This window comes from Rosa rugosa, chromosome 5 (assembly GCF_958449725.1).
Source record: "Rosa rugosa chromosome 5, drRosRugo1.1, whole genome shotgun sequence".
NCBI lineage: Eukaryota > Viridiplantae > Streptophyta > Magnoliopsida > Rosales > Rosaceae > Rosa > Rosa rugosa.
The window spans coordinates 26,118,278-26,135,480 of record NC_084824.1 but is presented as its reverse complement, the minus strand read 5'-3'; the positions used below and the strand labels follow the sequence as shown (position 1 = coordinate 26,135,480).

The 17,203-nt window shown below is 38.0% G+C and overlaps 1 protein-coding gene across 1 annotated transcript; it reads right to left on the bottom strand.

Moving 5' to 3' along the window:
• Positions 1-10,006: 10,006 nt before the first annotated feature.
• LOC133710648 (uncharacterized) lies at positions 10,007-14,999 on the bottom strand. Its single transcript, XM_062136784.1, has 7 exons — positions 14,424-14,999; positions 14,177-14,273; positions 13,147-14,057; positions 12,799-12,892; positions 11,878-12,674; positions 10,517-10,615; positions 10,007-10,393 (listed from the first exon to the last, which is right to left on the bottom strand). The coding sequence occupies exons 1-7, from the start codon at positions 14,964-14,966 to the stop codon at positions 10,313-10,315; spliced, it is 2,622 nt and encodes an 873-aa protein (XP_061992768.1). The 5' UTR covers positions 14,967-14,999; the 3' UTR covers positions 10,007-10,312.
• Positions 15,000-17,203: the final 2,204 nt, after the last annotated feature.

Sequence of the window (17,203 nt, the reverse complement as noted above, 5' to 3'; positions counted from 1 at the left end):
ATATTTCACGTAGATATATATATATATATATATATATATATATATATATATATAGTCATCCACTCAGGAATGCCACTAATACCAACTATAGTTTGCAGTCAAATAAATAACTCCCAAAATGATAAGGTAACTCCGTTCGTAAATGAACATTGTGAGATTACTCACCTTTGAATCCCGCTGTGTCTTCTTACAGAACCGAGATAACACACTCACAAAATAATTGTCCAAGACAACCTCGTCAAGTACCTAAGTACATAGGTCTCATCTCAGTACACGAAACACAAATCGATTAAAGTTCGAACCCCCTTTGAACTAAAACCCTGAAAGTAACGCCAATCGAGGCGGAACTTCATCCAAGACCACTCAAAGTCTCTAGAATACTTCTACAATCAATATAACAAAACTGCAAGTCGATCGAACGGCCGGATCCTCACGGATCGAAAATCAAAATAATTGAAAACACCAAAAACACTAACATGCTCATATGATCTCCAAATGCTACAAACCATATATCAAAACGCTCGTGTTAACGAGTAGATGATATTTGGTGAAAGAAACTTGCCCCAAACATGGCCGAATGCGCCACTATGCACCGCCACAGGCGGCTGGACGTGCACAGCATACATCGTCGTGCCAAACTCAAAACCAGCTCAATCCAACCGTCCAACTTGGAGAGCTCACCATAAGGATCAACTTTAATACCTGGGGTTTTGCCCAGTTCGGCCTAGATCGCCGCCGCAAGCTAGAAACCACTATTCACCGTGAGTTGAAGCTTCTCCGTGAAAATCGATGCAAACCACCACTATGGATCGAAAGAGGATGCTCCCAACAACCAAACGTGACCGGTTTCAAGCCGAGTTCTTGCTGGAATCGGAAAATAAAGCCAGGTATGACGCCGCCTAGCTTCGCCGCTTCGATCCGTCGTGTACGGTGTAAATCGCAGCAAGCCACCATCGTAGGGAGCACCAGAATGAAGAGAGGAAGCGATCTGGGTCGGTTTCACCGCCAGTTGTCGCCGAAGTTCGCCGGAAAACTCGGGTCGGAGTCGGGTAGGCCGAAAGTTAAGAGAGAATGGTTTTGGAATTTTCTGGAAAAATGACGGAAATGGAAATCATTTCATTTCCGGAAATCCTCTATTTATAGTGTCACGCCCTTGATTTTTAACACAAATAAAAATCGATATATAATCCCATAATTATACATGTGTGATGCTTCAGCCATAAATACAAAATACCTGGAAACTTTTTCCCTTTAAACCAAATACATATTGATGCCCTGAAACTCACTATGTCAATCTTGACCCGCTCCACAGAGTCATATATTACATATGCTTACGAATTAAATTGTCACCACAAAATAAAACGTAAATGCTCCTCGGAGCTTACTACACAACAGAAGTCTTTATCAACGGTAAAATCACAAAAATGGCTTCCTACCGTAAAGCTGCAAAGACGCTACCTCAGCTTCAGCCACGATTATCCTGACCTGCAGGATTAACCCCTACACCATTGAATAGTGCACCGGGTTGCCACACAACAAACCCGGTAAGCTATGAAAGCTCGTATGAGTAACTCAAAACCACCACTAAACAACTCACGCCAAAACTAAGGAAAACAACTCACGCCTTGATCTCCTTACTAACACGTAATAAAGGAAAACAACTCACTCATTGGTTCCTTAAACACCAGCTAAAGAAAGCAACTCACACCTTGTTTTCTTTCAAATCACGAAATAAGCAAAGCAACTCACACCTTGATTTCCTATAAATCGTATATAAGGAAAGCAACTCACACCTTGTTTCCTTAAAACACAAACTCATGAGTTAGATATAACCTCGCTCCGTTACCCCATGAATTACACTGGCAGACAGACTAGAGCTCTAACTGAAATCGTAACCACTTGTCCGGCCAAAGACGTGATTACTCGATATACTGCCTAAGGTCATCATTCGACCTTAATTCCTCGGACTTCTCAGTGCCTCGGAATAAAACATTAAAGGAGTCGCACAGGACTCAAAATGCTACACAAATCTCAATTCTTTTCAAAACAATAGAAATCATCATTTCACAATCATTTGTTTTCTGAAAAGCCACAATACAAAACAATAAAAAGCACCATTCATGCATATTGTTTTCATCAATCACCAGAAACCACCAGTACATATATATTTCACGTAAATATATATATATACACACACACACAAGTAGTCATCCGCTCAGGAACGCCTACTAATACCAACTATAGTTTGCAGTTAAATAAATAACTCACAAAACGATAAAGGTACTCCGTTCATAAATGAACCTTGTGAGATTACTCACCTCAAAAGTCCCGCTGCGTCTTCAATACAGAATAAAACAGCTCAACCACAAAATAACCGTCCAAGAATACTTCGTCAAGTACCTAATCACATATGGTCTCAACTTAGTAACGAATCACAAACGATTTAAGTTCGAAACCCCCGTTTTGAACTAAAATCCCCCAAAAGTGACACCAACCGAGGGTAAACCACATCCGAGATCACCCAATGTCTCCGGACTACTTCTACGATCGATATGTCAAAACCACAAGTCGATCGAACGCTCAAATCCTCACGGATCAAATCATCGAACGGTACGAAACTGTAAAAATCACAACATATTCATACGATCTCCAAAAATTACGTATTATATATCAAAACGCTCGTATCGACGAGTAGATGATATATAAAACCAGAAAATACCCCTTACATGGAAGGAAGGCTGCCAAAACGCCGCCACAGTCGGTGTCACAACCACCTCAACCACCACTGGCCAAAACTCAAAACTAGATTAATCCAACCGTCCAAAATGTCAAGAACACCAAATATAACAACTTTAGTACTTGAGGTTCAAACCAACTCGGCCTAGATCGCCGCCACAAGCCACCGTGAACTGTTCACCGTGAGTTGATCTGATTCCAACGTGAATCAATCAAAACTAACACCATGGATCGCTTGAGGAGGCTCCTCCGAACTCAAAACAGAAAGCTTGAAGCCGTGACATCGCCGGAGCTAAGAATTCCGATCGGGTTCGCCGTCTTGTTGCACCACCGTGACCGAGAATCGACGCTAGAGAATACCACAGGGAGGAGCGCACGGTGGAGGCGAGTCGGTCTGGGCTTGCTTCACCGGTAGAGGTCGCCGGAAAAGCCAGGTCGGGTCGGCCTGATCCGGGTCAGGTCAGTCGAAAATCAGGAGAGAAAAGGAGAGGTTTCTGAGTTTCTGAAAATGGAAACTTGCCAAAATGAAAATAGTAACCCTCCCAAAACGGAAACTTCTATTTATAGTGGTTTCCAAAAATATCTGAAACTTCCGTAGATCATAACTTTCACATACGAACTCCGATTTTCGCATGGCACATGTCCACGAACTTGTATCAACGCGCTCTACAACTTTCGTGAAGGAAGTTTTCGGAGAATCTCAATGTATCAAACGTCAACCTTGAACCCCCCCTAAATCCACACTTTTCGAATAATTAATTGTCCGAAACAATTCCACTTCACATACGACATACGAATAAAGCATAATAACAATAATTCATACAACTGGTCCATTATTAATTAAAATAATTAAATAACGAAAATCCAGGTCATCACATATAGTAATTTTCTGAAAATAGTAGGTTTTTCCGCTGACCGTAACTTTCTCATATGAACTCCGATTTCCGCATTCAAAAATCTACGAACTCGTATCGACGCGCTCTACGACTTTCATGAAGGAAGTTTCCGGAGAAACTCAACGAATAAAAAGTCAACCTTTTGACCCCTCGAAAATAAGACATTTCGAGTAATTATTCGTCCGAAATATTTCCACGTCATTCCCGAACCACGAAATCGTACCAACAACCACCGAATAAATTCTGAAAAAAATTCTCAAAAAATAATAACGAACTTCCTGGTTATTACAGCAGCTGCACTAGCCCCCTTTCAAAAAAAAAAAGAAGAAGAAGAAGACTATAAGAGAGAATATAAGTAATGACAATAACCAAGATAATTGTGCATCTGGCCTAATATTTCCTTTTGTATTGTGTTGCAAATGCAATCAGTGACTGAAGACAATTAATAATTTCTTTGTGATTAACAATTTATTTAAATATAGCTAAATTTGAAGTAATATTATTGGAGCAAATTTTCAAAAATTGTTAGCTAAAATAAGAATCATAGGTAATGTTGCTGGAGATGTTCTTAGTAGATTACCAACTCGTATAACTTCCATCTATAACTCTAACAAGATTCCTTTCTAAAAATACTATATATTACCCCTTGTAAGAGAAAATTAGATATAAACCCAAAAATATAAGCTTCTATTGGAAAAAACCCATAGATATTTTTCTTTCAATTTACACCCACTCTACATAAGCAAACCTTCCATATCGAGTATATGTATATAATTAATAGTTTTTCTCATTTTTTTGATATATCTAATTTGCCCTTCTGATTGTAGAGAGTTAAATTAAGTATCTTCCTTAATCTTTTTTTTTTGAAAATAGTATCTTCCTTAATCTTATCATCCATTTGAATTTGAAATATTAAGCTAAAAAATCAATTCATTTTGACTTTATCATAATCAATTACGTCCTTAATTTCTCCCTTGCTTTATATTGTGATTACTAACTTGAGTATATATTTCTATATATGCACAAATTTTAGTTCTTGTTTTCCTTATATGTAGATATTTTCTTTCCGAATAGAATTTCAATTTTCTTTTCCTTGACGAGATCAATTATTGTTTCAAAAGATGGAAGGAGACTTTGATTAAAACACTGAGAGAAAATGTTTTTTCTTGCTTGAAATTGAAAGAAAGGGCAAAGGCAAGTACCATGCATACTTCTCACTTGTGTCTCTGAGGGAGAATTAAAGAAAGAGTGCGTCTATTCAGACCTCTCAATTTGATATATAGACCTCCTACTTCATATTTTAACACCAAAAATCCAATTTTACCCTTGTTTTTTTTAGGACTAAATACTTGTTACTCCCTATACTTTGCTCCAGGAAACAATTTAGTCCAAATTTTTTAAATTAAACAGGTTAGTCCTTATTCTTTTTAATTCTCACACAACAGGTCCTAAAATGACTATTATACCCCTAATTTTTTTTTTTCTCTCTCTTTTTAAATTTATTTTTCTGCTTCTCTCTCTCTCTCTCTTTGGGATTCAGGATCCTCCGCCATGGCCTTCATGACAAGACCCACAAATGCTCCGACGACTCCTACAGCTCATCTTCTTCACGTCTCCTTGAATTTCATCTCCTTCACATGAAAATCAAGCAATTAAGTTGCTGGGTTTCAATTTGACAGAAAGTTTTGAGGAGAGAGAGAAAGTGGATCTGGGATTTTATCTCTCTTCCATGACTGGTCTCTCACACTACTATGCATCTCACCTCCACCACTAGTGTACTCACCAACCTCCGACGAGTCTGGTCCTGCCTCCGCATCATTCGGCGACATCGAAAAATGGCCCACACGCCGATACATAGGTACCCAGAATTTTCTCTAGGCACCCAAACCTTCTTCTTCATGGAGACTCATCACCTGCAGCAACACAATCACTGCAACTCCTCTCTTGCCCGATTACACTTCATCACTCATTTCACATCTGTCACAAACCCAAAAAATTTCCATGGGTTCGTCGAATTCATATCAAGAAAAGATACAACAGAGAGAGAAGACTCGAGGAGAGAGAGGGCGTATTTGGAATCCACCTACCCTATTCTCGATCAGCCGGAGCCCCTCTACCGGGGACACCTACTCCGCCATCGTGCTCATCAGCCGGCGACAAATCAAGGCATGCCTCTGCGTCTTCCAACGATTCAAACTTAACGACATCAACAAGAAAAAATAAAAGGGGGAAGGGGGAGAGAGAGCCAGAAAAAAAAAAAACAAAAAACAAAAAAAACAAAAAGAGAGAGAAAAAAAAAAGAGAGGGGTATAATAGTCATTTTAGGACCTGTTGTGTGAGAATTAGAGAGAATAAGGACTAACCTGTTTAATTTAAAAATTTTGGACTAAACTGTTTTATGGAGCAAAGTAGAAGGAGTAACAAGTATTTAGTCCTTTTTTTAATTTTTTTTCTCTATGCACCTCCTTTTCTTCCAACCGCGTATTCCCAAACTGATTATTAATCCTTTGATCTTGTTCTGAGACGGATTCTTCATGTATAGCAATTATAATCTTGCTGTTTCCTAGTCGTTGATATGCAAATTATCAACTTAATTATCACTTAAAGCTCATCTCTTTGACATCTTGTTTTGGATAATCTATTGATCGATTTATGTTATAAAGGTAATCATGGAATATGCTAGGGGTTTAAATCCTATCAAGCATTCACTCTCTCCTTCTCTCCCTCCCATGGGTCGCTGGGTTTTAGAACTCAATTTTTTTTTTTAATAAATATATTGCAGAGGGATAAATTTGGAATAAAAAATATTTAAAATAATTGGGAGGTCCATTTATCAAAATGAGAGGTATGAATAGAATTACCCTTAAAGAAATGTTCTGAAAGAAAAGAAAAGGTTTGGAGATGAGGTCAGGAAATGGACAAAAAGCTTTTGTTATTGTGTTTTCACTCCTAGGCTCACATTCGGTGTCTCTCTACATACTCGAAAAATGTCTAATTGTAAGGTATGTATCTTGTTCTTGGATTACTTTCTTCTATTTATGTATATTGTCATATTGATCTCATGATATCTTTTCACTCTCAACTATTATATTTCTAATGAGAAAATTTCAGCCTACGTCCCCAAACTATGCTGCCAAGGCCAATTTGATATCCGAACTCTCAAAAGTATCAATGTGATACCCAAAGACCTATATTGGCATCAACGTGATACTTCCGTCAAAAAAATCTAACGGTTCCGTCTGTTTGCTGATGTGGCAAATAAGTCAAAAAAAAAGAAAAAAAGAGAAAAGACCAAAATGACCCTGATGTTAAATCTCATCAGCAATTTTTTTTTTTTTAATTCTTCTTCTGGGGTCTGCTTCTTCTTCGAGCTCGGTGGTTGGATGCTGAGAAATTGAAGAGGATGGGTTGGGTTGGCGACGGTGGCGGTGGAGGGTGACAGGAGAAGCGGAGTTCGGCAGGGATCGGGAGTTGGGGTTGGCGGCAAGGTCGAGGCGGGAGATGAGGGACTTGAGGGAGGGGTCGCGGTTGATGAAGGCGGTTGACTCGATGAAAGAGCGAGCATCACCAATCCCGGTGAATAGAGATCGATGCTCAGTAGGGTGCCTCCTGGGATTTCGCCGGCGTTTACTATGATTCCGACAAGGTTATCGGCTCCTCTTGCATTTACACCAATCCCCGGAAGAGAAGCTTGTTGACTCCGAATCGGTGCGAGACGTCGATGACGGTGGTCTGGATTTGGAGGTTGAGGGCGATGAAGTCAGCCAGGTAGGTGTTGGTGGCGTGGATGCCACCGACTTTAGCGGCGGCGAGGATTACGAATTGGGGATTTTCGGCGGCGAAGAAGGACTCGAGGTCGGTGTGGGTGCGGAGAACGAGGTTGGTGAAACCTAAGGGCTGGAGCTTGCGGACGATGGCGGAGCCGACCAGTTTGTAACATTTCTTTTGGACTCAAGATTGATTCATGAATCATTTTGCAATTTCTTCCAAAATGTTCTCTTTCACTTAATTGCTACTCAGCCCTTTTCATTTCTTTTGGTTGTTGTTCCTATCATGTAACATCGTCGTTAATCCACAGGAGTGCGAGGGAGATGGATTTGTAGCAAGAATTGGATAGGATCTTGGCGGCGTTAGTGATGGTTTGGGCGGTGGAGAAGGAGAGGAGAGAGAGGAGGAGGAGAGAGAAGAAGAAGAAGAGTCAGGTTGGAGAAGAAGAAGAAGCCCTTTTTCTTTGATTTCTTGGGAGAGAGTCACCATCGTCGTCGGACTGGTCTTGGGCTAGAAGAAAATCTCAGAAGAAGAAGAAGAAAAAGAAATGAAAAGAAAAAAAATGAATTTGAAAAAAAAAAGGGTAAAAAGTCCATTTTGCCTTTTTTTGGGCCCACATGCTTGCCACGTCAGCAAATAAACGGAGCCGTTGGAAATTTTTAACGGAAGTATCACGTTGATGTCAAAATATGTCTTTGGGTATCACATTGATACTTTTGAGAGTTCGGGTATCAAATTGGTCTTGGCAGCATAGTTTGGGGACGGTACCTGAATTTTTCTCATTTCTAATTTACCTACTAAATAGTTAAATGCAAGTGAGGCTTAAAAACCATAAACCTTCAAGCTAAAAAAAGATCGTATCTTCTACGATCATAGATATAATATAGTAGAAAACCTAACAAAGAGGTATATGATACCAAAAAAAAAAAATGATTCTAATATAGAGGTGTCATACAAAAAGAAACAAAAAATAAACCTCCTATATATTAGATACATACTTGAAATCAAATTAACTAGAAAAAGTGTTTTGATGATCAGGTACCTTATTATATAGGTATATGCATATAGGTATAATATAGAGAATTTCAACCTAATAAACATGGTCAACTTGCAATGATAGAATACATAAGAAAGAGGTTGGTGTGAAAAATGATTCTAATAAATAGGTTGATATGAAAATTCTTAGAATTCAGGTTAGCTAAACATATATGTCTAATCTTTATATTGTAATTATAAAAAAACAATATATTAGTTGGGTTAAAAACTTTAAACCTCTACCTTTAAGTTAGATTGCAAGTAAAACAGAAAGTTACCTTTTTTTTTTAATTGACAGAAAGTTACCTTTAAAATATAAAGTTTAAATTATCGAAAAGTAAATTTAGGAAATTATATAAAGAAAAACTCCATAATTCTAGTAATCATGATAAATTTAATGAAAACTGCGATAATTAATAATGGGACCCTAAAAAAATTTACAATTAAAGTATTTAAAGATGACGTTAATCTTGCTAGTTAACTTATGTTTGTAAGATTTAGATTATGGCAATTTGTGTAATTTTTTGAAAAAAACGAAATCCAATATTTTATCCTAGTTGGCAATAATTGGGTGTAGATTGAAAAGAAATAATAGGTGGATTTTTTCCATTAGATTTTTTAGAAATTGGGTGTATAATGAATTGCCCCTAATTGTAATAAAAATGGACATATGCCTCTTGGATTCAAAATAGATTCATTTCCAAAAATACCATATGCAAATGAAATGCATGTAATATAAATAGACCTATATGATTCACCATTCCTCGCATATCATCGCAAAAGGGAGATAGAAGGGCTAGCAATTAGCAAACAAAGCAATAAACTTAATTGGCACTATGGCTTCCACCAACTTTGCTCGATGCTGTTTCGTTGGAATCCTATGCATTGCTGTACTTCTTCTCAGCTCAGGTACTGAAATCCCTTTATGAATACTGGCTATATCTCATTATAGAATGGTGATGAGACGACTTTCCCTATAAAAAAATAAAAAAAATTATAAATGAATTTTAATTTTTAATTTTTTGTATCGACTTTGCAGGCCATGCAGTTGTAGATGAAATACCTGCAGAAGTTCCTGCTGGGGGAACTTTGCTTAATGTAGGGCCTTGCTCAAAGTTTGCTGACTGCAACAAGTATTGCCAAGAGAATTACAGTCGTATATTGGGTGGGTTTTGCAAAGAGCTTTCTCCTGGGGGAGAAAGATTTTGCTTGTGTAAAGTGTAAACTTTGAGATAGTGCATGTCATAGACTCATAGCTAGGGTTGGGTCATCTCTCTCAACCCAGATAATTAAATAAAGAGTTGCAGGACTGATTTTGGCGGATGCTTTCTTTTTTGTTTCAATTGTGAAATGAGTATTACGGCAGTTCCATCCCATCTGGTATTCATATCTTCAACATCAACGAATATAATAAAAAATAATACATTCTTTCATCAGGTACAAAACCTCCTAGATTTTATGAATGAAACCCCAATCCTAAAATGCAAATAGAAGAGGAAAAAAAGGATGAGGCTTTTAGATCTGAAAAAAGAACGTTGTTATATAACTCTATTCATGTGCATTATAACTGAATTGACATGACTCAAACAACAATTATGCAGAAACTTGAGATTATTATTAGTTAAAATTTTGAATCCATGAAAGTGTAAACAATGGCTATGTAGAAAACCGATGCAACAATCTCAGTTTTTTCATTCTATCTTTGTTTATCTATAACCAGCTTCTCGTTCTCCAGCCACATTTCTGTTAATCATCTTCCCCAGTACCCCAGATACAATTTCTTCACACTTGCAATTCAACCAAAGCCACCTGGCATATATGCACAAGGTGACAACTAATCAACCTACTGACATAACAACAAAGAATGGCAATTCTATCTAATCACTTGAACACTTTGCTTTTGGAATGACTTTTTCTTCACTGTGATTTGCAAACCTGACCCTTGGTTCATGCAAGCACTGTAAAAAAATTAAGTTTAGGTAAGATTTAATACTTAGATACCTCCTACCTTGAGATATCCAAACAGAAGAATATAAATGGAAGAAATACTCTCAAACAGTATGTTGGACAGTGACACTTACTGTGATTCTGCAGTGAATGTTGAGATCATAATTCATTTCCCCAAGACGGTTTCTTGCAAGGACTTCTGCTTCAGATGCTTTCCTGCAAGCACTTTTCACCTGAAATAAATGGAAAAGTAATTTGTAATTCAAAGATCAAAACCGCACTCAAAGAAGAATACTTCTGATAAAGTTATTGCATACAATACAATATCTGTTTTTTTTTTTTCAGACAAATATAGAATAAGTCATCTTAGCGATAGAAAAATATAAATAGCACAAATGCTACTTCTAGAAACAAGAATCTCATAATTCTTAAAAGAATCATCTATTTGTTCTGACACAAAACATAGAAAAAGCAATGAATGCTAATGCAAGAGCACTAATATCTACAAGACCTATGCAATGTAGTTAAACTTTCATATCATCTAGAGAAGATTCAAGGGATTTAATTAGGCGAGTAAATCGTTAAACCTCAAATCTAATCCTTGATTAGAAAAATCCTTGTAATTGCTAAGGATGCACCCCAATAGATGAAAATATATGTGTGTGTGTGTGTATATATATACAGTCCTTCTCTGCTAAGGAGGTCCTTAGAAATATATATATATATATATATATACACAGTCCTTCTCTGCTAAGGAGGTCCTTAGATATTAATATCTAAGGATTTCCTTGACAGACCCACTTTTCGATGATGTTGAAGATATGAATACCAGATGGGATGGAACTGCTTTCTAGTTTCATTATCGTTCAGTATGTTACATTTACCTTCAAGTTTTTCTTCTTTGTACAGAAAGATGAGATTTACAGGTTTTTAAATTTGCCAGGAGCATCAGGTTTTTATTTATGCCAGAAGCTAAAGATGAGCTTCTGGCTCCACCACTATTATAGCACATCTCATTCTTAATCCGCACTGGTTCTTTCCATTGTCCTTGATTCTAATAATTTTGAAAAAAAAATAAAAATTTAGATAACCGTCAAGCCATAATTAAGAAGCATCAGAGCAGAATAATGTGAGCCTAATCCCTCCAAGGCTTTCAGTGAATATACTTGACTTGAGCCATGTGGTCTCTGCAGGTAATCTTATATACTTTCCCTTATAATTAATTCCTAAAAAGAATGATATGATAGAACTCAACCAGCTACTAAAACTACAAAGCATCAAGATACTAACATTATTATCTTGTTTTAAGAGTTGTTCTAGTAACTAAGTGTTGCGATTTGTAAATAACATAGATTCATCCAATTAGCACAACCAAATGCATCAAGTATTATAATATGGACTGGAAAAGTGTATTTTAATGAGTATAAAAAAAAATCTTGAAAATGGAAGTAAGAAAATAAAATTTTAACCGCATCTACATTCAACCAGCACTGACCTCATTTAAAGTGACGACATCATCATTTGCAGTAGCAGCTGACTTTTCTAATAATTTACGCAATTTTGATAATTCCGCCATCAAATCCAAAGCTACTTCTTCAGCATCTTGCATCTGATTTTGCGAGAACTCAAATGCTCTCTCTGCATGGAGTCGAAACGAGGCACAATTCAAACAAGTGCAGAGTCCTCTGCATCCTCGTGGATTTCTTTTAAGGATCCCTTTTCTGACTGCATCCGCCTGAGTAACTGAAGAAACTGTGGCATCAATTTCAGATGAGTTATAACCCAAGTTATTGGCTTCCACTGGCTTCCCACCATCAGTTAAGGCTGCTTTTGAGCTGATGCAGTCCTTGACAGTGCCAAGAGATAACACCCTTGTGACTGGTAATTCTGGATAGGATATTCTTGCACCATCTTTTTCAGAAGGAGATTCAGTCTTATTAGGGCCCAATATAGGGACTGGTAGTTCAGCTTCCTGTCCCAAACTCACAACAATGTCAGGGGAAATGTCCAGTTTACTCTGTTTACCTGACACAGAATGTTGACCATGCATTTCCTTTTGTACATTACATGACATTTGAGATCCAGTGACACATTTAGGAGATGTTAAATTTGGTCCATCAACATTAGATGAACCATTAGCATTTGTCAATTGAGGTGTTGTTGTGCCAGGCTCTGTATGAAACAAAACAACATTTGATTTATCCATCAGAGGTCCTAGCTGAGGGGGAGTCGGTGGTTGCCTTTGTTCCAGATCCTTAACAGTACTTTCAAAATGACTGGATACTGAAGTCCCTATGAAAAAGAATTTTAAGAAAGGTTAGCTTATTTCCATTCAAGGCCCCAACTTCACAGAACTATCAATTGCTTGCAATCTTGAAGATAGATTGTATAGAAGTACGAAAGTTAAAAGAGTTACTTTTTTCCATATTCATAAGAAATGGAAGCAATCTTCTATAGCTGACTGACCCCGGACTTTTAAATAACTTCAGCCTTGAACATGGATTTAAAACCTATTTGGGAAACAAAAAACAGCTTATATTAGCAGACATATGAGTCAAACTTTAGAAGAATCATTAATCAGCAAGCTTCTTCCTAGCACAAGAATGTCTTACAATAAATTTATATTTTCAACTAATCCACATAAATTTCCTCCATCTGGCAATATATAAACACACACACACACACAAACACAAACACACACATATACATTATATTTTTGAGATAACAAACAGACTAAAAAGTTATAAAATCCTAGGGTTCTTACCGGTTTTCTCTTAGGACTACATTCATGTCCAAGATCAACCCATGAAGCATCTATATGATTAATTCCACTGCTTGTCTTCCCAAGACCTTGATCTGTACTCTGATGAAGATATCCAGCTCTACCAATTCCTTTTACTTCCACCTGTAATTTATCAAGGATCTCAGCATCTGGAGGTGTCATCTGGATAGATTCTTCATTCAAGTCACATATCTGATTCAAAGCCTCTTCAGCATCACCAACTCTCTGCTCATTTATATGATTTGGATGTCGGACTTTACAAGGATACCCCATATCAGTTTTTCTAATCCCTTCATTCTGAGCCTGGTTTGAGTTTTCCTTGTGCTGAACCACTTCATTGTCCTTAGATGAATATCTGTCATCCATGATTGAAGATGACTGGGGATTTATGTCTTTCACATTTTGATCTTCGGAAGAGGACACAATATCATCCTTAACAGCAGTATCCACATTTTCCACTGGTGTATTATCATCGGTACACATGACCATTACACCATCCGTGTTAATTTGAGAATCCTCCATAGCTGAAGAGCGAAAAGGTTCTGAGACATTTAACTTCTGAACTTCACAAGATACTCCCAAATCAATTTTCTCATTCTGTCCATCAACAGGTGGCTTTGGCAGACACTGATCAACCACTACTATAGGCGGTGATTTAGGAACATATTCAGGAGATTCTGAACTGAAGTCATTACCACTAGATAAAACATGGGAAGAAACTTGTACAGTTTCCAGCCGAGTAGAACAATCAATGTCATGACACTCTGTAGAGAAATTTTGTTTAGTAAATTGATGTACAGAAGTTTCTTGATTATCAGAAACAAGCTTACTCCGGAAAGATTTTCCTTCCAAACCTTTACCACGATTTGGCAATTCACAGAAATCTAGCATGCCTGTAAACAACAAGTACATAACATTTTAGTTCCACCAAGTAAACTTCTACACAATGAAACCTCATTTCATGCATTTGACGATTTTTATGAAAGAAACAGTAAGAGTGCAAAGCAATTACAAGAGTTGTCTTTGGTGATATCCTTCAGATAAGGAAGCATTCTTCTATAACTAAACGAGCTGGGCGCTTTAAACACTCTCTTTCGAGTCTTAAGGACCTGTCATTAGCACAAATAGTAAGATAGTAAACACACCCCATATTATTTCATAGTCTTACAAATCCTATCTTCATTTCTATGAGCAACATTTCCAACCAAAATCAAAACCCAGCAAAATTAAACAATACTAATAACTTGAGTAGAAAATACCATTTTGGTTACATTATCGATTTTGAGCTCAACTCCGTTTGCCTTCGCCTCAGGTGGTGAGGTCTGAGAAGATTCCGGATCGGAACCGGAACCACCGGCAATCTTATCTGCAGAATTTGGGGATTCAGCCAGAAACCCTAATCCCAAATTTTCAGGCTCTTTACTCTTGGACTCATCCATATCTGGAGCTGAGCAATCAAACCGATTTGCACAACTCTCGACCCGATCACTCTTCGCCTCCTTTGAATTACCGTCCGGTTCAGCCAGAGAGAATACGGCGCCGGATTTGGCGTCGTTGATTAGATTCTCGGGCGGCTTGTAGGTTTGGGAAAAGACCCGTTTGACGCGGAGGTCCTTAATCAGAGAGTTGAGGAGGACGTTGCCGTCGGAAGAATCCATTGGTCTGGGTCTTTTCCGGTCCGACTCGGAGCTAGTGAGGTAGCTGTTGATGACCCGACCCGAGCGGGTGCGGTGGAGCTGGATCTCAGATTGGCTGCGGGTGCGGATGCCCAGAGGTCGCTTGGGAGTTCGATTTGCTTCCATGGCCGCCGCTTCAGTGAGAGAGAGAGAGAGAGAGAGAGAGAGAGAGAAGTGGGTTTAGAGAGAAGAGAGAGGTTTTGGTGGGAAAGAGAGCGGGAAAGTAAAGGGGCGAAAGATTTTTGGCGGGAACCCCGAGAAGAGATATTGGGTTATACGATCTTAACAAAATGCGGAACGGGCCGCCCATGAAGAAATTAGAATCCAGACCCAACCCAAACCATTATTGGATAGTGATACTAGAGACACCAAATTTTTTGCACCATCTACAATCTGACAATAAGTGCCTTGTTGTAACAAATTTCTTGTGGAGTACGAAGGTAATTTTGGGTGCCGAGGTGCAGGCCTAGAGAAGGTAATTTGGTTGCAAATAAGATTAATATGGTGAGTGATCTGATATGCAATACAGGTACTCATAAGAAGAACGTTCCCGTGGATGAAGCTGAAGCGTCAAGGGAGGTGAATGACAGAGTGGTTTGGCGTCTTGAAAAGGATGGTAAATTCACGGTAAAGTCTGCTTATCGACTCTCTTTTTCTGCTTCTCCTTCTGGGAGTTCTTTTGAGATGGTTGTTGGTGTGAGTTTTTGGAAAAAGTTGTGGAAGGTTGTTATTCCTAATTCAGCTAAAGTTCACATTGGAGGAGAGTGTGTCAGAATATTTTTCCATGTATCTTTGGAAAGACTAGCTTCAAAAAGGGTCGTGTTGGAATGCATGACTCGTCCGTTGTGAATGTTAGAGGCGGAGACTACCGTGCGCATGTGCCGTGATTGTCCTTTTACTACAAAGGTTTCGCAAACACATGGGGTGTTGTCTCAGGTTTGCTACAATCCTTATTTTGTACAGGGCTGGTGCTGAGGGCGGCGAAGAGGGAGAAGAGCCTGTACTTCGGCTCTGGATGGACGTTGAGGGCAGCGGAGCAAGATGTGGGCGCTTGGTTACTAGGGGTGGCGAAAACGGAAGTTTAGCAGCAACGAGTTGCCGGTGTTCGAAGCAAGGCGGCAATTGATTTTGTGCTGCGATCTGTCGGGATGACGGTGAAAGGTGGCGCACACCGATTGAAGGCAATGGACGTGGGTGCAATTGCTGATGAAGTAGGAGGAAGAGTGTTAGAGCATCTCTAATAGTTTCCCTATAATTTCTCTATTATAAAGAAGTAAAAATTAAAATCTCCAAAAAAAAAATTCTGCTCCATAGATTCTCTATTTTACAAATTCCATAATTCTTTACAGATTGCTATAAATATAGGGAATTTTGTTTTCTCTCTCATCACTATCTCTATTTTAGGAATAATTATAGGGAATCTGTTGGAGCAAAACAACCAAATTTTTTTCTAAAATAGAGAAAGATCAAGATATAGGGAAACTGTTGGAGTTGCTCTTAGGCTGAAGTTGGGTGCCCATATCAATTGGCTAGCCCAAGTCCATTTGGAGGCCCAAATAAATGAGTGAAATTTGGATGTCCAAAATATTTGGGGATGCTTCTTAGATTAGGGCCCAAGAGTAGACCAAAACTGTTGGGCTTGGATTCTATAAGATGTTGTATTTAGGATCCTGATTGATTGCTCCAAATATCTACATTATGCTTGACATAAGTGATACTAGCTTGCATACATGGGATTAGATTTGCACGAGGTAAATGAGTGTTATAGAGCACCACAATATTGTCCATTGGCAAAGGAGGATTCAAGCTACTATATTTTGTTGAGATGACCTTACATAGTTATGTAGGTTCTTGAAATTCTGAACTTCAATGTTATTTGGCACCTTAAATCTTGCAGGGATTTTATGTCTGTACCATTCTAGTTTTTGGAATTTTATCTAGTTTTCCTTGGTACTCCTAGCACAGGTAGGCTAGCTGTCTTAAATCTCAAATCCAATATCAATCAAATATGGTTGGATCAAGCTCCAACAATTGTTTTAAATGTTTTACGGTGCGTTTGGATGAGAAAATTATAAAATCCGTAGGAATTTATAAATGATGGAATCTTTAATTCCATCAATCTAAAATTCCATTAATTGCAATTTCTATTGTTTTGTTGCATCTATTTATGATTTAAAATGTGTAATAAATTAAAAAAAATTAAAACAAATAAAAAGATAAAATAGAAAAAAGTCTTGTTTTGGAAAAAAAAATTGAATACTGCAAAGGAATTCGTAAAAGACACCTATTTTGGTGGAAATTGAAGTGAGAAATTTAAATAACGAATTCCTTCGTTTTTTTTCCACAGAGAAATTTAAAATTTC